At 68.5% G+C, this 18,616-nt stretch overlaps 2 protein-coding genes and 1 non-coding gene across 3 annotated transcripts; 1 reads left to right on the top strand and 2 right to left on the bottom strand.

Annotated features, from left to right (window-relative positions):
• Positions 1–273: 273 nt before the first annotated feature.
• Positions 274–380, bottom strand: LOC123933336. Its single transcript, XR_006816567.1, has one exon. It is a non-coding gene; the product is annotated as a U6 spliceosomal RNA (small nuclear RNA).
• Positions 381–724: 344 nt separating this feature from the next.
• On the top strand, positions 725–9,180 carry TMEM259 (transmembrane protein 259). The gene is made up of 11 exons (XM_045991378.1): positions 725–1,098; positions 4,708–4,986; positions 5,626–5,725; positions 6,524–6,634; positions 6,819–6,941; positions 7,029–7,129; positions 7,212–7,269; positions 7,395–7,478; positions 7,566–7,698; positions 7,764–7,863; positions 7,969–9,180. Exons 1-11 carry the CDS (start codon positions 874–876, stop codon positions 8,491–8,493), a joined length of 1,839 nt encoding a protein of 612 aa, XP_045847334.1. The 5' UTR covers positions 725–873; the 3' UTR covers positions 8,494–9,180.
• Positions 9,181–9,275: 95 nt separating this feature from the next.
• Positions 9,276–17,310, bottom strand: GRIN3B (glutamate ionotropic receptor NMDA type subunit 3B). Its single transcript, XM_045991377.1, has 9 exons — positions 16,885–17,310; positions 14,759–15,354; positions 13,153–14,185; positions 11,127–11,272; positions 10,677–10,792; positions 10,436–10,587; positions 9,955–10,119; positions 9,797–9,852; positions 9,276–9,649 (listed from the first exon to the last, which is right to left on the bottom strand). Exons 1-9 carry the CDS (start codon positions 17,308–17,310, stop codon positions 9,286–9,288), a joined length of 3,054 nt encoding a protein of 1,017 aa, XP_045847333.1. The 3' UTR covers positions 9,276–9,285.
• Between the last annotated feature and the right edge of the window lie 1,306 nt (positions 17,311–18,616).

The raw sequence follows: 18,616 nt of genomic DNA, 5'->3' as shown, positions 1-18,616 counted from the left end.
AGGCTCACCCCGCCTTTCCGCGACCCCAGGCGGAACGCGCCGTGGGGGCGGGAGCCACGCCTGAGCCCAGCGCGGCGCGTCCCGTCCGCGCCGCTGTCCCCTCGGGGCCGCCGCACCGGGGTCTGGGGTGCCGGGAACTGGGCGACCCTCGGAGCGGCCCGTTCACGGGGGAACCCGGGCCCTTGCGGGAAGTGGCCCTGACACCGCTCTCCTCCCGCGCAGGCCGTCGGCGGCCCGCGGGGCTCGTGGTCGCGCGGAGCCATGCTCCGGCGCCAAAATATGGAACGCTTCACGAATTTGCGTGTCATCCTTGCGCAGGGGCCATGCTAATCTTCTCTGTATCGTTCCAATTTTAGTATATGTGCTGCCGAAGCGAGCACGCTACACCCTCTCTGCGCACCGCTATTTAAAGTGCAAAAATAAAGCTACTTTTCAGTTAGGCCACATTGCTAGACATGCACGCACTGTGGTTTTTCTCCCCAGGGTTCCGTGTAAACGACTCTCTCCTACTATCACGCTTGCTTTGGATGTCTCTGATCACGAAAACCCTCAGATGTTAACTCACTTAATCTCCCATGCGCACCTTAGCGCCGCGAAGACTTGTGGGGGATGAAATGCAAAAGACCCGAACCAGACACCGCCCTGCCGGGCCGCCCAGCGCCGGCCGCCGCCATCCCAGCGTTCCCTGCGAGCCCAGGGAAGCCGCTCTGGCCGCCGCGGCGACTCGCTGGCGTCAGCAGGCCGCGGAGGCGGAAGATGGCGGCGGCGGCGGCCGGGCGTCGGTGAGCAGCGCGGCCGCGGCGAGGACGGCCGATGGCGGCCGGGAGGTGCCCTCGGGGACCCGCGGGCCGCTAGGGCGCGACGGTGGGCGGCATGTCGGAGCACGCGGCGCCCGGGGCTCCGGGGCCCGGGCCCAACGGCGGCGGCGGCGGCCCGGTCCCCGCGCGCGGGCCTCGCACCCCCAACCTCAACCCCAACCCGCTCATCAACGTGCGCGACCGGCTCTTCCACGCGCTCTTCTTCAAGATGGCTGTCACCTACTCGCGGCTCTTCCCGCCCGCCTTCCGCCGGCTCTTCGAGTTCTTCGTGCTGCTCAAGGTGACCGAGGGCGCGACCCCCGACCCTTGACCCCAGCGGCCGGACCCTCCTCCGGGTCTGCGACCTCTGACCCCGAACGGGCGCTGCCGCCCGCGCCCGCGGCCTGCCCCCGTGCCGGACCCTCCCCTCCGAGGCGGGGGTCTCCCCGCAGCGCCGCGCCCCGACCGCGCTGCCCGCGGCCCTCGGCCCTGCCCTGGCCCCGGGCCGGCTGCGCTCTGCGCTCTGCGCTCGCCCCCGCGCCGGACACACCCCTGCCGCCTTCCTGCGCTGGACGCCGCTCCCCGTTTCCGTCTTCACCTGCGCCCGCCTCGGGGCGCGCCCCTGCCTTGGGGCTTTCCTCGCGCCGCCCGCACGGCGCCTCGGGGTCGTGACCGAGCGACCGGGCTGAGGCCAGCTCCCCGCGTTCGGTCAGCGGCGCCGCGGCTCTGCCGCCCCGGCCAGGGCCCTGGTGCGGAGCCGCTTCCCATCCTCCCGGGGGGGGCAGAGGAGCGTCGGCCCGGACGCAGGACCGCCCGGGCCGTCTGAGGAGGGTCTGGCCGCGATGACCGCTGCCGCTCTTCAGTGGCGCGGGCTGCGCGCGGCCGTTTCGTTTCGGCAGAGCGCGCCCACGCGGGGGCTGGAGACGCTGAGCTCGCCGCTCGCCTTGGGGGGCTGGTGCTGGCCTTCGGGGCCCCTGGGGTGCCGCAGGCCTGTCGGTCAGGAGCCGGCGGCCGTGGGGGTCGGGTGGAAGGAGCCCAGACGTGGCCTGCCCCAGCCGTGCGGAGGTCCGCTGGTCCGGAGACCGCCCGGTGCTGCTTCCTCCCCACAGCCCCAGAGCATCGCGGGCCCCTGTGCAGGGTTCCCAGCGCCGGGTCCCTTCCTGCGGCTGCTGAGTGTGTGGACACGACTTCCTGGGTGCGGGAAGCGCTGCCTTCCCCCGACGATGAGACGACGAGCGGAGCTCAGGCTCCTGGGAGCAGGTCCCGGGCGTTCCCGTTCTGCCCGCTGCTTTCTGACCGCGGCGCAGGTCCTGTGTTTGGGCCGGCCTGGCCTGCGGATGTCGTGGCATAGGTCATCGAGTCCTGCGAGGCTCTCAGACTCCCGCGCTCTCCTCTGTGGCCCAGGGGTCTGCGGGCTAAAGCCTGAGGCCTGGTGAACCTCGTGAACCTGCCCGACCCCTGGAGTCCTTTGCTTTGCTCGTCTGCACAGTGAGGGCTGGACCAGCTGACGTGTGAGGTTGCTGCAAGTTCAGAACGCTCCGTCTCTGCTTCCTGCCTGCCCGGCTTCCGGTGCCCTCGCTGCAGGGGTGGAGGTCCCTTCGTGGACTTCCTCACAGCTGTCTCTTCCTGTGGTCCCCGTTGAGCTTAGCGCACAGCCGTGAGGCAGCCCAGACCCCCCGGTTCCTCCGCTGGGCCAGACTGGGGCCAGCAAGGGGCAGCGGCTGGGGCCCGCGTTCCGGCAGCCTCGGCTTCCACCTCTGCTGGTTTTCCTGGCATCGAGGCCAGACCAGGACCTCTCAAGTCCTGGAGCAGCGGGCACTCGGTGCCGCAGCCTGTCCGGTTGGACTCTGAACCTTGGGCAGCCTGACCCTGCAGCCACTGAGCGATGCCTGCCGGGTGACGGGGGCTCTGACGTTCTGTGCCTTTGCCACTCCCTCCCCCTCTGAAGTATGGAGGTGATCCTTGGGGTGACTAATGTGTGATAAATGTGTGCAGTGCCCCAGGGCCCTGGCTGTGAAACGGGAGTCCCTGAACACATCCCCTGCCCTGTCCTGCCTGCTTCTCTGACGCGGCGTTGAGAGGGCAGAGCGGGAGGGAGGGAGAGAGCAGGCTCTGGGGTGAAACAGGCCGGGCCACTCAGCCCTCAGTGGAGGCAACCGGAAGTGCATGTGCAAAGGCACCGGGGCAGGCAGGTCAGCAGGAGCAGTGGGGCTGGGTGTGTAGGGTCACATGGAATGGCAGAGACGGGGGGGGGGGGGGCACTGTGGGTCCCCGCGCAGGGCTGGCTGCCACCTTGCCTGGGCACATATGGCTGTGACAGGTCTTTGGAGGCACCAAAGCTGCGTCTGCCCCCCGTTCCTAATGGGGAAACTGAGGCCCAGATTCAGGCAGGCCTTGTCAGGTAGAGTAAGGAACTTCTGGCCTTGTCTCTGGGGACCTCTCCATTTAGTCAAGGGAGTAGATCTGGGGCCTTAGGGCAGGGAAAAGATGCTGGTGGGGAGACCCCCCCAAGTGCTTGAGAGGGCACCAGGGTGACATTGGGGCCCTGGGTCTGCTCTGGAGTCACACACATTCGTTGCACCAGCTCACGGCGGGACACGTCGCCCACACTGTCTTGCCCTGTTCCCTCTCCTTGGGACCCAGCTTTCCTGTCCAGCTCCTCCCCTCCAGGCCATGTGGCTTCTGCCTCAGTTTCCTCATCTTCAGACTGGGAGCCAGGTGGCGGACACACATGTCCCCGGAAGAGCCTGGCCACACTGCATGCAGCGCTCTTTGGAGATCTTGGTGCGCGGGCAGCGCGGTCTTCGGCCCCGAGCAGGCGGCGCGCTTGACGTCTGCTCTCACGCTGCGGCTGCTCTGGCTCGGTGGTCTCGGAGGGGGGCCAGGGTCCTGGGGGACACTGGGTGGGCTGGTGTGTGGGCGGCTCTGCACGCTGCCCCCACGGGCAGAGGCTCCAGCCCAGTCCGTCCGCTGTGACCTGAGCACCTGGGGCTCCGGGGCCTCATCGCCGTCCTGCGGGGCCACTTCGGCTGCAGGAAAGGAGGTGCCGTTCCTCTCGCCCCAGAGATGGGCCTTTGGAACCGGCACATCTCCCGGGTCCGGGTGGGCGCCTGGCTTCAGGCCAAGCCGGCCCCAGGATTACAGCAGCCTGTGTAGGCGCGGGGCTGCGTGTCCCCTCAGCTCGCAGCCCCCGGCCCAGGTGGGGCAGGAGTCTATGCTCTGCTGCCCCGTCTGTGAGCAGCACGTGCAGGGCTCGTGGTGTCCCTGCCGCTGGCCACATGGCCCAGGGTCTCAGGCGTGTTGGAGCAATGTGGTCCCTGGACACCCACTTTTCCCAGAACAGTGATGGGCGTGGCATGAGGCCAGCTGGGCCCTTTTCCCAGGGGCCAGGGTTGTGGGCGGTACATGGGCGCGTCACCCAGGACGCAGGATCCAAAGGCCGCATTAGAAGTGCAGCCAGCAGACCTTTACGAGGTGTGGGCTCCGGGGGACTGGTCGCTCCTTGGACGCTCCCGCTTCAGGGCAGCCCAAGGCGGTGACTTCGTGGGGCAGTCAGAGCTGACAAGGGGCAGGTCACTGGGGGCTGAGCAGCCGCCCCGCCCACCAGCCATGCCAGGAGCACAGCCAGGGTCCCATTTTGCAGATGGGGACCTGCCATGCCGGGAGGGGTGCAAGGGTGCCGGGCTGGGCTGGTGAGGTCAAGGGTGCTCGGAGGACAAGGCAGAGCTGGAGGCTGCTGGGCGAGCTGAGTCTGATCTGCCGCCCCCCGCCCCTGGCCCCGGGTCCTGCACAGGGCCAGGTGGCATCCCCCCTCCCTTGGGGCCGTCCCGGGACTTGGGGCCCCTGCAGAGTCGGGCTGTCGCGGTGCCCGGGCCTCGGCACTGACCGTCTCCTGCGTCTCCCACCCTAGGCGCTGTTCGTCCTCTTCGTGCTGGCGTACATCCACATCGTCTTCTCCCGCTCGCCCATCAACTGCCTGGAGCACGTGCGGGACAAGTGGCCACGGGAGGGCATCCTGCGTGTCGAGGTGCAGCACAACTCCAGCCGCGCGCCCGTCTTTCTGCAGTTCTGTGACGGCGGCCGCCGCGGCAGCTTTCCCGGCCTGGCCGTAGAGCCGGGCAGCCCGGAGCCTGAGGAGGACGAGGAGGAGGAGCTGGCCGTGGACATGTTCGGGAACACGTCCATCAAGGTGAGCTGGCCGGGCGTGCTGTGCCTGAGGGCGCCTGGCGAGCTGCGGTTCACCTGGTGGGGGGCCCTCGCTGCGCAGGCCTGCTCCTGCTGGCGCGGCCTTGGCGGCAGGGATGGTGCTGGGCAGACTTGAGGCCTTGGGCCATTGCCCGGCCCTTACTGGAAAGGGATCGACCCGTTTGCAGGGGCACCGAGGGCAGAAAGCACGGAGCAGGAGGCCCCTGCAGGCACTGGGCTAAGAGCTGGGAGTTGGTCCTAACTGTCCTTTATCGGGGGCACTGGGCTGCCCTGTTCCTGGAGGCGGGCAGGGTTCCGGGGGATGTGGGCGAGGCCACGGCCCAGAGGAGGACCTGCTGAAGCAATTAGGGACTAGGGTCCCGTGGTTGGTGAGGACCTGGCAGGCTTTCCGCGCTTCAGGATGCTGCCCCTTCCCTCCAGATGGCTCCCAGGGGAGCATGGTGTTGGGTCGGGGGCCTGTAGGAGCTTACAGGTCAGAAACCTTCCAGCCCTGGAGGTGGAGGGTGTCCCAGCGGGGCTAGAGGTCACAGCAGCCGGGGCAGAGTGTGTGGCCTTGGTCAGCGGATGAGCCGGACCTGTGCGCCCGGCCGCTGATGGTGCCCTTCCTCTCGGCCGCCCGCAGTTCGAGCTGGACATTGAGCCCAAGGTGTTGAAGCCACCGGGCAGTGCTGAGGCCCCAAATGACAGCCAGGAGCTCCCCTTCCCAGAGACACCCACAAAAGGTACACCGCAGGCCCCTGGCTGGCCCAGTGGGGAGCACGCGTCTCTAGATGTTGGGGTTGTGAGTTCGAGCCCCGTGCCGAGTGTTGAGATTTCTTTCCTTTTTTCTGTTTCTTTCTTTGGAGACTTTTATTTACGAGTCTGAGAGAGCGAGTGAGAACAAGCAACGTAGGAGGGGCAGAGGGCGCGCGACAAGCAGACCCCCACCAAGCGCGGGGCTTGATCCCAGGACACCGAGATCATGACCGGAGTCAGAGGCAGACGCTTAACCAATGAAGCCGTCTAGGTGGCCTAGGCAGAGAGATTTCTTGAAAAATAAAATCTTAAAAAAAATAATAAAAAATAGGGGCGCCTGGGTGGCTCAGTCATTAAGTGTCTGCCTTTGGCTCAGGTCGTGATCCCGGGGTCCTGGAACTGAGCCCCACATCGGGCTCCCTGCTCGTGTTCCCTTGCTCACTGTCTCTTTCTGTTGAATAAATAAAATCTTAAAAAAAAAAAAAAGCGCCCACATCTTGGGCTAATCGGTGCGCAGCAGATCCCTTCAAGGGGTTGCCCTGGGGCCACTCCCCCGTCCAGAGGGTCCTCGGGCCTGAGCGCCTGCCCTGCTTCACTCTGCCCACCTGTTCCCCGCCTGCGGGGTGGGAGAGATGTCCTGGAGCCCCCGGTAACTGGTTCCCTTCTCAGGGAGTCTCTGGGTGGGGGTCATGGGACCCTGACGCTCCCCAGAGCCCCCCGGGAGTGGTCGCCCAGCCCCTCAGGGAAGACAGCTGGACTGCGGCTCACGGGCTTTGTCCCCACAGTGTGGCCGCAGGACGAGTATGTCGTGGAGTACTCGCTGGAGTACGGCTTCCTGCGGCTGTCCCAGGCCACGCGGCAGCGGCTCAGCATCCCCGTCATGGTGGTCACTCTGGGTGAGTGTCCCCCGGGGTGAGGCGGGGGGGGGGTGTCTCGGGGCCTCCCAGAAGCACTTGGGTCCGGGCGCCAGGTCCACTTTCCGGCCACAAGAAGCTTCCTCCGCGGCATCTCGGGTGTCAGGGTCATGGCGTCGCTCGGGTGGGGGTCCTGCCGCACACACAGTTTTGTGCCTGCCCGCAGACCCCTCGCGCGACCAGTGCTTCGGGGACCGCTTCAGCCGCCTGCTGCTGGCCGAGTTCCTGGGCTACGACGACATCCTCATGTCCAGCGTCAAGGGCCTGGCTGAGAACGAGGAGAACAAGGGTTCGGTGGGGCGGGGGCGGGGGCGGGGGCGGGGCTTGGCGCAGCGGCTGGACCGACGCTCATGGCCGCCCCCCTACCTCCGGGCAGGCTTCCTGCGCAACGTGGTGTCTGGGGAGCACTACCGGTTCGTGAGCATGTGGATGGCCCGCACGTCCTATCTGGCCGCCTTCGTCATCATGGTCATCTTCGTGAGTGCCGGGGGCAGGGCAGGGCAGGGCGGGCGTGGGGGGGGTGGCGCTCCCTGAGATATCCCACCGCCCTTGCCCGCAGACCCTCAGCGTGTCCATGCTGCTCAGATACTCGCACCACCAGATTTTCGTCTTCATTGGTGAGTCTCCCTGCCCGCCGTTGGGGAGGGCTGGGCTCCGCCCCCAGCCCCCGAGGCCCCCCGCCCGCCTCGCCCAGCCGCCGGGCACCTCACCTGGTCTGCCCGCCGCCGTTTTGTGCCCGCAGTGGACCTGCTGCAGATGCTGGAGATGAACATGGCCGTTGCCTTCCCGGCCGCGCCCCTGCTCACGGTCATCCTGGCCCTCGTCGGTGAGGACCCCTTCCTCCTGCCCCTCCTGGCCCCGCCCCCCCCCACGGCCCGCCCAACCGCCCGCCTAACCGCCCGCCTGCCCACAGGGATGGAGGCCATCATGTCGGAGTTTTTCAACGACACCACCACGGCCTTCTACATCATCCTCATCGTCTGGCTGGCCGACCAGTACGACGCCATCTGCTGCCACACGAACACCAGCAAGAGGCACTGGCTGCGGTGAGCACCGCGGCGGCGGGGGGCGGGGGCGGGCGGCGGGCGGCGGCTCACTGTGCGCCCCGCAGGTTCTTCTATCTGTACCACTTCGCCTTCTACGCCTACCACTACCGCTTCAACGGCCAGTACAGCAGCCTGGCCCTGGTCGCGTCCTGGCTCTTCATCCAGGTGAGGCCCGCGCGCTCCCCGCGGGGGTCTGGCCTCCGCCGCTTCCGCGGGGGCTGGGGTTCTGGCTCCGGCTGCCGGCCTGACCCCGAGCCCCCGCACCCCCAGCATTCCATGATCTACTTTTTCCACCACTACGAGCTGCCCGCCATCCTGCAGCAGATCCGAATCCAAGAGATGCTGCTGCAGACCCCGCCGCTGGGCGCCGGAGCCCCCACAGCGCTTCCCGATGACCTGAACAACAATGGGGGCACCCCAGCCGCCACCCCCGACCCTGCTGGCCAACCGCCCGCCCTGGGCCCTAGCGCGCCGGGCAGTAGTGGGGGCCCCGGCCCCGGGGCTGAGGCACCCAGCTCTCTGGTGGCTGCAGCAGCTTCGGTGGCCGCGGCTGCCAGCGGGGACCTGGGCTGGATGGCAGAGACAGCCGCCATGATCACAGACGCCTCCTTCCTGTCTGGCCTGAGTGCCTCCCTCCTGGAGCGGCGGCCTGTTGGTCCGCTGAGCCCCGCCGGGGGGCTCCCCCGGGTCCCCCAGGACCGTGCCCCATCCAGCAACTCCCTGGCACATGACACAGCGCCCCCCGCCGCCGCCCCCACAGCCCCAGGGGACCCATCCCCAGAGGTCGGTTCCTGAGCCTTGGGCAACTGACCGCCCCCTCCCTGGCCATGCAGGCCCACTGGGTACGACCTGGCTGGAGCCCTCGGGTATCAGGGAGGCTGTCCCGGGGGGGTTCTTGGTGTGGCCCAGCCTGCCTTGGGTGGCGTCAGGGTCATCGGGTTTGCCCGGGGTGGGGGCTTCTCTTCCCTAGTGTGGGGCCTGCTGGAGGCCTGTCCCTGCTGTTAGTGGTGGGCCCCTCAGCCTGTGAGTCGTGGCAGGCCAAAGCAGGGGGATGGGGGCTCCATGGAAGGTTCCTGAAAGGGCTGGTGAAGCGTGTGAAGTGAGCTGTCCCTCGGTAGCAGAGCGGGGCAGGTCTCCAACAAGGTGAACGCCGGCGGGGGCCACCCTTGCGGTCCCGGCCCGCTCCGCTGGTGCTCATCATGCTCAGTGCCTTTTCCACGGCCCCTGACCCCAGGTGTGTGTACCAGGGCTGGGGTCCCGGGAGGGCAGAGCTCGCGCTTCGGGCTCGGGGATGCTGCGTGCAGGCGCCAACATGGAGGGCGGTGGCTGGGCGCGGGGCTCCAGCCCTGCTGGGGTTGGAGTGGGTCAGGGCGGGTGGCCAGACGAAACCACTCGGTGAGGAATGCGGAGAGCGCTCATTCCATTCTATTTAATGCGGTGTACAAAATTGTGTTTGTATATAGAATAAACTGTTGACGGCGGCCAGAGCGTCTGTGCGCGGGCTGGGAGGGGCCCGCTTTGGGCAGGGTCGGGGGAGGGGGCGCCTGCGCCGGGCGGGGGATGCGTTGCCCGCGTCGTCGTGCGCCTTCAGGTGCTTCGGAGCAGGCGCAGAGGCCGGTCCCCGTCCCCCAGCTGAGCCAGCAGCTCGCCTCGCCGCACCAGGGCCTGGCGGAGCCGCTCCCGCGCACTCTCGATGCGCTGCTCCAGCTCCTCCAGCTCGCGGGGACCCGGAGGGCCCGAGGGCAGCACGGCTGGCAGGCGGCCGTTGGAACACAGCCAGACCGGGCCCTCTGGCCGCCCCGCCCCCTCCGAGTCGGGCGCCGCGGCGGCTTCTGCGGGCTCCAGCAGGAAGCGCACGCGACGCTCCCTCGCTACTGCCTGGCGCACCCGGGTCCAGCTCGGCGCGCCCGCAGACGCTGCCGGTGCGTCCTGCTGCTGGTCCTCCAGAGCCCTGGGGACGTGCGATGTTAGGGGCTGGGTCCGTACCTTTCCCTGGCGCGCACACCCACTCTGCTCCTGGGGTCCGGGGCGGCGGGGCGGCCCTGTCCCGCGGGGGAGGACTGGGGTCGCGGCGGGTGGGAGGGGTGGGACCCTTTACCTGGGGCCTGGCTCCTCGGCACCCGGCGGCTCTGTGTTGAGGGCGCGGTGGATTCTCTGCAAGCCCAGAGGCTCGGTCGGGTCAGGGGACGCGTCCCGCCCCACCCTCCACCCTCCACCCTCCGCCCTCCGCCCCCTGCTCGCGCCGCCTCCGCTCACCTGGCTCGTGTGCAGCCAGTACTGCAGCTTCTTGCCCCTGCGGATGCGCGGGAGCACCAGGTGGTAGAAGACGTGCTCGCCCAGGCAGCTGAGCAGAGCGCTGCCCAGCCCCAGGCAGAGCAGCACGAAGAGTCCCGAGAAGTGGTAGATGCCCACCTGCAGTGTCTGGGGTGACACGTGGGCACAAGCCCTTCACGGGCGGGCCCGGACCCTGCGGAGCCCTGGCTGGGGGCGGGACCCAGGCCGGCCCGGAGAGGAGCCTGGGACTGCGGAGCCGGATTGGGAGGGTGGCCTTGCGCGTCGTGGGGGTTGGGGGGTGCAGGTTGCTCGGGGAGCGCTGGAGCTGGGCTTTCGTAGGAGAAGCCGGAGTGCACGACTCTGGGCAGCGAGCAGGGGCCTGACCACCTCATTTGAGGCCCACGCAGGCTCAGGGCCCCCCGCCCCGTGCCTAGCCCCACCCCGGGTCCCCGGCCCTCCCCACCTCAGTAACGGCGAGGACGCGCTTCCCGCAAGGAACCATCCTGTACCACTTGTCGTGCAGCAAGTCCATGAAGCCGGAGGACTTGTAGCGGCTGATGAACTCGGACAGGTTGGAGGTGAGCGGCGAGTTTTGAGGGAGTCCGATGCCATAGCCTGGGGGAGCCCAGGGGTTGGGTTGGGGCCAAGCTGGACGCAGCCCCAGAGGAGCCGCCCCAGGGCCACTGGTCCCAGAGGCCCCTCACCCTCCATGGCGAAAGGCTTGCCCACGGTCAGCAGTTTACAGTCGGCGTCGATGGAGACCTCGTAGTCCAGGAGCGACTTGTCCATGATGAAGGCGTTGAGCTTGGGGGGGTCGCTCCTGCGGGGGTCGGGCCGTGGGGGCAGAGGCCGCGCCCCGCCTTAGGTGCCCCGCTCCGCCCCGCCCCCCGCGTCCTGCCCCGCCCCCCGCGTCCTGCCCGCCGGCCCCGCCCACCCAGGCGGCCGGCCCCGCCCCCTCGCGTCCTGCCGCCGGCCCCGCCCACCCGAGCGGCCGGCCCCGCCCCGCCCCGCCCCGCCCCGCCCCGCATCCCATCCCGCCCCGCCCCGCCCCGCATCCCGCCCTCGCCTCGCCCCGCCCCGCATCCCCGCCCTCGGCCCCGCCCCGCATCCCGCCCTCGGCCCCGCCCCGCATCCCGCCCGCCGCGGGGCCTCACGTGAGCATGGCGACCCCGTGCGGCGTGGTGGGCGCGCTGTGGCGCCGCATGTGCGCATGCAGGTCGGGGAAGCTCTTCTTGATGTAGGCCTCGGCGCTGCTCTCCCACACGGTGCCCACGCGGAAGCCCTGGGACGGGGGGTGCAGCTGCGGGGTTGGGCAGCGCGTCGGCCCCGGCGCTCGGCCCGGCCTGCGGCTCCGTGCACCCCTGCCCCGGCTCTCACCCAGCCTCTCCCGCGGCCGCCCGCCTGGGGCCCGATCACCGCGGGGCTCCTCTGGGCGCCGCGGGGGTCCGGCAGCAGCCCTGCCCCACCCACTCGACGCCAGGAGCTCCCCAGTCTGGGGTCACCCGACAGGGCCCACTGTCCCCGGGGGCAGGGTCGCCTGGGTGAGAACCACTGTTCTAAATGCCCACGTGTCCACCTCCACGCAGACCTGGCCCTGAGCCCCAGACCTCCTCGTCTTCGCACGACGCCCTCCACGGCTCCCCTGGGCTCTCGCGGGAGTCTGTCCCCAGCGGACCCCTACACTTGGCCTCCTGGGTCTTCCTGCCCCAATCAAGTTGACCCTGTACTCCCTCTTCGCTCCCGAGTGTCCCGAAACCCGCCCACCGCTCAGCCCCCCAGCCCTCTGGGACAGTCCCCTCTGCCTTGGCCTCCCCACGCAGTCCTGCAAACTCCAAACGGGGGAGTGAGCGGTACGCCGACCCAGGCCTCCTGATGTGGCTACAGCACCCCAAAAAGACCTGAATGGGAGCCTCTGGAGCAATGCCGTCTAGAACGTCCTGGACTTGCACTGTTCTCCAGTGGCTGCCGAGCACTTGCGGAGGTTAGTTTGTGAAGGTGGCGAGTGGCCAGCCCACCAGAGCATTGGGTCTAGGTTTCGTTACCCGTTTACAAAGGACGTGGGGCCTGGGGTGCCGCAGAACAGGCTAAGCACCCCAGGACACAGCCTGATCCCAACTGTGGGAGCTGCTGCTGGACAAAAAATTTCTCCAGCCGCCGAATTTCTGGGGCACAGTAACTGGGAGGAAATCGACCTGCAGTGATCAGGACCCAGATTCAAACAAATCGTGGGCAGCGGGTGGGAGAGCACTGGGAAAAGGGGACCCTGATGTGTGTGAGACCTTCCAGAATAATTACGGTGAAACGACAAAGAATCCAGAGGCTGGGGCTGTCCTTGGGGGGAGCCTGGCTGGGAGTTGATTTTGGAGCTGGAGGACGGGTTCATTCATGGTGCTCATTGCTCCCTACTCAACCATGTTTCAAATGGGGGCGCCTGGGTGGGTCCGTGGGTTGAAGCCTCTGCCTTCAGCTCAGGTCATGATCCCAGGGTCCTGGGGTCGAGCCCCACATCGGGCTCTCTGCTAAGCCGGGAGCCTGCTCCCCCTTCTCTCTCTGCCTGCCTCTCTGCCTACTTGTGATCTCTATCAAATAAGTAAAATCTTAAAAAAAAAAAAAAAAAAGCTTCAAATGTTTCATTAAAAGAAATACCTAGACTGGGGCCCACCTGGGCTCAGCTCACAGCCCTCCAGGGCCCTGAAGGGGGGAGTGGCGGAGGTTCTGTCCCAGAAGGAACTGCTTTGGACACCCTGCAGGGTGTGCCCTGTGCCTCCCACTCTGTTGCTGCCCCAGGGCCTTTGCACCTGCTGTGCCTTCTCTCCCAACACATCTGCAGAATGAGATCTACAGAAAAGTCCCTTCAATGTCACCCCCTCCCAGAGGATTCCCTCATCCCGTCTGAGAAGATGTGCCTCCCAGGGCTTCCTGTGTCCCCACTCTGGCTTATTTTCTCCCTGACCCTTGATAGCCACCTCACCCCCCCCCCCAGCTGGCTTGTCTTGCTTCTTGACACTCCCCCCGCAGCGTGCAGCCTTCGCCTGTTTTGTCCCAGCGGGGCCCCCAGGGCCGGCACATAGCAAACGCTCCACAAACGTTCTCCGGAGCAGCTGCACGTGCCTCTCGGGGTGGGAGCTGGGGGAGCGGGCGACCTCCCAGCTCTGACCTCCGGGCCCCATAACCGCCCACCTTGGGGTCATGGATCCCCGACAGCTCCAGGAAGGTCTTGTCCCCGACCATGACGGCGGCCAGGTTGGCCGTGTAGCTGGACAGCACGAGCAGGCAGAAGACGGCCCACAGGTTCATGAGCAGGCGCCCCGTGGGGCACTTGGGCGTCTTGCTGGACACGGTGCGTCCGAAGAGGATGGCGTAGCAGAGGTTGAGGGCAGAGGAGTAGGAGAACACGGTGGCCCGGTTCCGGCCACGGGGCGTGAGGCCGTAGGGGCTGCGCCACTCGTACAGCGTGAGGAAGAGCGCGGTGAGGTGCAGCGCGGCGAAGACGCCCAGCCACGTGGACCAGTGCAGCGGCCACATGAAGGCGCCGATGGGCGAGGCCGTGTCGCGGGCTCGCACCATGATGCCCAGGCTGGTGGAGAAGAAGGGGCTGCTGAAGTCCAGCACCTGGGAGCGGGCCGAGTTGATGCTGAAGCTGCTGACGGCCATGTGGGCCCTGCCGGCCAGCAGGTCCCCCACCAGGCCGGTCCAGCGGCCGTCGCGCAGGGCGCCGTACTTGCCGTCGCCCACGATGTACAGCTCGAAGTCGAAGGGCGTGTCGTCCGCCAGGCGCTCCAGCAGGTCGATGCAGTAGCCGAAGCAGCACCGGCGGAGGGCGCGGGGCACCGAGCCGTCGGCCAGCGCGGCGAACAGCGCGTCCAGCGTGGCCGAGTCGTTGGTGCCGGGCGCCAGGCACAGCTGCCCCGCGGGGCACTGCCCGTCCTCGTCCGGCTCCCGCGCGAACACGAAGGGATGCTCCACCAGCGTCACCACGCGCAGCTTGGCTCGGGCTCGGGCTCCCGGCGAGGGCGCGGGCTGTGCGGCGGCGCCGCCCGGCCCGGACTCCAGCCGCCCGGCCCGCCAGCTGCCCACGGTGGCCCAGGCCGGGGCGCCCCGCGGGTCCTGGCGCAGGCTCCACACTCGGAAGTACCGGGAGAGGTGCACCTGGGAGGAGCGGCTCACCCACACGGGCCCCGTGCGGCCCCGGAAGGACGTGTTGGCCAGGAACCTGGGGGGCGGGGGGCGGCAGAGGGCCAGGGTCAGGCAGCCTGGGCCGGCGAGGGCTGGGGTGGTGGTCAGGAGCCCTCCAGCCGGGCCCAACCCCCGCGGGGCTCGCCTCTCTGAGCACACGGCGGGGACCACGGAGGATGCGGCTGTGTCCCCCCGCCCCCCCACCAGGCCCCCTGACCGGCCGGGCACCCACATCGTGAACCAGTGACGACGTCTCTGGCCCAAAGCCAACGACTGCCCACTTGAGATGCCCGGGTGAAGCCGCCTGGGGCCAGGACGCCGTCCGCCCTGCAGGGCTCCCGCGGGATCAGGCAGGAACGCACCGGGCCAGCCTCACCCGTCCCCTGCCCCTGCCCTTCGTGTTTCTCTCCCAGTACCCGGAGCCCGTCACCCGGCCCCCTCCCCCGGCTCTGCGTCTGCCCACGCCATGAACCGCCTCCTGGGGAGGGGCCAGCCCCGGCGCACAGCACGTATCCCACGCAGATGCTCCCTCCGTGCCCAGACGGAGGCCAGCGGATGTGGGGCCCGGACACCCCCGCCACCGCACACACACGACGGGGTCCTCACTCACCGCGCCAAGAGGCGGCCGGAGGACCTGGGCCCGGCCAGCTGCTGGTCGCTGCAGTTGACCGTGGTGGGCAGGAGGGCGTGCTCCGGCTCCGCCCGCGCGGCGTGACCCAGGGCTCGCGCCACCAGCTCCACAGCGTCGTCAATGACGGCCTCCAGCGGCGGCCGGGCCACCTCACCCAGGGCCAGCAGCCCCAGGGGCAGGCCCTCGGAAGGCAGGACCTCGGCGGACAGTGGCGTGCCCAGCAGCCAGTGGGGAGGGCCGGGGGGCACGGCCTGCAGCACCTGCCACGCGCCGGCGGGGCTGCAACCGAGGAGCACAGCTGCGGGGGCGGGGGCCGAGCCCCCTGCTGGAGCCCCCAGGGCGGCCAGGCGTGCCTGCAGCCCCTCGGCGCCTGTGTCTGGCCGACTCAGGTCCAGCACCAGCTTCGGGGCCCTGCCGGCCCGGGCTGTCCAGAGGGCCACCAGGCCAGCAGGGTCGCGCACACGGCAGAGCACCAGGCTGGCCTCCTCCCAGGTGTGCGCCCGCAGCAGAGCCACCAGCACGTCCAGCAGCGTCTCCAGGGGGCTGGCCCAGTGCAGCCGGAGGTGGAACGGGTTCTGGCAAGGGGGTGTGTGTCACGGTCAGGGCTGGCGACCCGGGACCCACCATACCCTTCCCACACCCATCAGCACGTGTTCAGTAAAGAAACGTCACCTTCAACGCTGGACAGCATGCCTGCCCCCTCCAGCCCACCCCTGCCCTAAACCTTCTCTGCCTCCTCCCGGCCATCCACACTAAGCCCAGCCTCCTTGGCCCGACATTCAGGGCCTGCTCTCTCGCTCTGGCCACCCTGGTAATGCCCCACTTCGAGGCTTTTGGCACTTCACAGCTAGAATCCCTTCCTCCCTCTATGCCAGCCAACTCCTATACATCCCTCAAAACCCAGCTCATCGCCTCCTCTATTCAGACTTCCCTGGCAAGCCGGGGATTTGCGGGCCCCTCTGTGCCCAGCGGCACCCAGAAAGTTCTCCTGGATTTGCTTCTAGTCTGCGGGGGACGAGATAGCTTGCCAGACCTCCAGGGTGTTGCACAGGTGGGGACAGGATGTGGAGGGCTGGGGCCGCCATTTAATCCCCCTCAAAGACGGAGTTACAACCGCAGAGGCTCAGTTCCTGGAGGCGGCAGGAGAGGGCGCCACAGGCCTGGGTTTGGGTTCTGCATCTTCCCCACAAGGGCGGGGGTGGGGGGGCAGGGGGCTGGCCTTGACTCTGGGACAGCTGGGTTCGTGAGACCCCAGGCCTCCTCTAGGGACTCCACCTCCCCTCCCTGAGGTGAGGGAAGCCCTGGAGGGGGCTTCAAGATGGGTTCGAAGGGAGGCCCCTACTCTTTCCCATATCCCTACCCTGGGCCCCTCCTTGCTGTCCAGGGAAGGGGGTCTTTCCCGGGGACACCCAGAGCCCCTGTCAGTCACCCTTTTCTCCTCCTTATCCCATCGTCTCCTTATTCAGGCCCCAATCCAGGCCCAGGGCTGGAACCAAGGAGAGTAAAGTCCAGAGACGCGGAGCGCCGGGGATGGAGAGCTCTGAGGGACAGCGCACCCGCAGGAGGCTGGGAAGACCCTCCAGCAGCCGACCGAACTGCACCCCCCAGAGATGGAGCCCAGAGACCTGCTTCCCGTCCAGCCCTGGGGCCCCGGGAGGGGCAGGAACTGGGAGAAGCCCTCGGGCTGGGAAGGGACCCTGCTCCTCATGGCGAGGGCTCCTCGGACCGTAAACAGACGGTGGCCAGCCAGACTCGTGTCACCCAGGCCCAGGAAACGGGTCTGCACGGGAGTTGCGTGTCCCGGAGGGACCCTCGTGTGGGTTTCGCCATCCCAGGTCCAGAAGCATCTCCCGACCCGTCGCTGGCTCGGGTTCCCTCGCTCTGGGGGCACCCAGGGCCCAGGGGTCCAAGTAGGTCCCACGAGCCGCCGGGGCGACGCCCTCTGGACTCCTGGGCATCCCGGGGGCGGGGGATGGGGGCCTCCTGTCCCCGCGGTGGGGAATCCGGTCCCGCGCGCCCCGCGACTCTGGCGTCGCACGCCCGGTCCCCACGCCCCAGGGGCGTCCCGGCGCTCCCCTCCTCCGGATCCCTGCGTCCCCGCGTACCGGGACCCCGAGGGGCGCGCGCGCCTCCCGCCGCAGCACGCTGAGCACGGGGGTCTCGGTGGCCGCCGCCAGGAAGTGCAGCTGCAGCAGCTCGGGCCGCGCCTCCGGGAAGGCCAGCACGGCCGCCACGCCCGGGGCCGCCAGCGCCTGGCACAGGACGCGGGCCAGCGAGGCGGGGTCGCGGGCAGGGGGCGCGGCGGCCGCCAGCTCCAGGCTCAGGTTGTGCGGCAGCCGCGACGCCAGGGCGGCTCGGGCCAGGGCGGCGAGGACGCGGGCGCGGGCGGCGGGCGCGCGGGGCAGGAGGGCGCCCAGGCGCACCGAGCCCCCCGCGGGCACCAGGACGCCGCACGGCTGCGGGTGGCCCCCGGCGGGCCCCGGCCCCAGCGCCAGCGCCAGGCAGAGCCCCAGCGTCCGCACAAACTCCATCCCAAAGTTGCCGGCGCCGCGGCGGGGCGGAGCCGCGGGTGCGGGCGCGCGGGAGGCGGGATCTCCGCGTGGCCCCGCAGCTCGCCCGGCCCGCCCCGCGGGGCTGGCGCCTCCCTCCCCGCACGTCCTGGCGACCCGCGCCCTCGCCCCTCCCGGCCCCTCCTGGCCGCTCCCGATGTCAGCCACCCACTAGGCAGGAGCGGGCCCCACTGCCCAGGGCGGGAAACTGAGGCTCACATGGCCGCACCGCGCGGGGGTGGGGGTGGGGGGTGGCACCTGGCCACTGCTCTTCGCAGCTCCCTGCCAGGTGAGTTAGCTCCCCATCCCACAGCTGCTGGGCACCAGGGAGAGATTTTGTGTCCGGTTCGGTCCTCACGCTCATCCCTGTTCCATCCCAGGACCCCCCACGCTCCCCTGCAGCCGGAGAACATGGCCCATGGCTGTCAGGGAAACTGCAGCCCGGGAGGGGTCGCTCGCCCCCATGGTCACACAGCAGTGCGGTCCCTCTCCACGGCTACCTAGACCCACCCACTTGAGTGTGCTCTGACATCGTGCGCACCCTGGGGAAACTGAGGTAGATCATGTCTGATGGGAACCTACAGGGTAGGTCTCCTGCCCTCCAGCTGCCGGCTCGGAACTCAGAACAGAGAACGCCTCCTCACCCTTCAGGACCCAGTGCCAAATGCCCCTGCTCAGGAAAGCACTTCCTGCTTGTCCCCAGAACTTCCTGCCTACCCCCACCTGCCTACAATCACCACCTGCCCGACAAATTTCTGCAGCTTCTTCTGCTTTCTTTTCTAGGGGCCAACTTCCCCCACTCAACTGCGGGAGGGCAAGGGTGGGTCTGGCTTCTTAATGCTGTCTCTGATGCTTGCATACAGTAGGCGCTCTGTAATTGTTTGTTGCTTGAGCTCAAAGACACTTAGGCACTGAGCTCGAGCTCCAACAAGGACACTATCCACTGCTCCAGAAGCTTCTGCAGGCCCCTGACTCTTACCATCCTCCAAGCCTTCTCTGGGGATCTCTGCACCTGCGGGCGTTGAACGACCTGGGTTCTTCTTGCCGCCCCGGCAACAGCAGGTGCTGAGGAAACACTGGCTAAGCCAGGCCCGGCAGCGCCCTGCACGGACTTCCCTCATCCCGTCTGCCCCAGAGGGGCGAAGCGGAGAAAACCAAGAGGGTCCCGAGATCCCTCCGGGCCCAGGACAGCCGCTCTGGCACAGAACCTTCCAGGGCTGATTACTCACACACACAGCCGTCTCCTTTTGGAGCCAGCACTGGACAGGCCGGGATAAAACCACCGGAT

This window comes from Meles meles, chromosome 20 (genome assembly GCF_922984935.1).
Source record: "Meles meles chromosome 20, mMelMel3.1 paternal haplotype, whole genome shotgun sequence".
Lineage (NCBI taxonomy): Eukaryota > Metazoa > Chordata > Mammalia > Carnivora > Mustelidae > Meles > Meles meles.
This window is presented reverse-complemented; position numbering and strand designations above follow the sequence as displayed.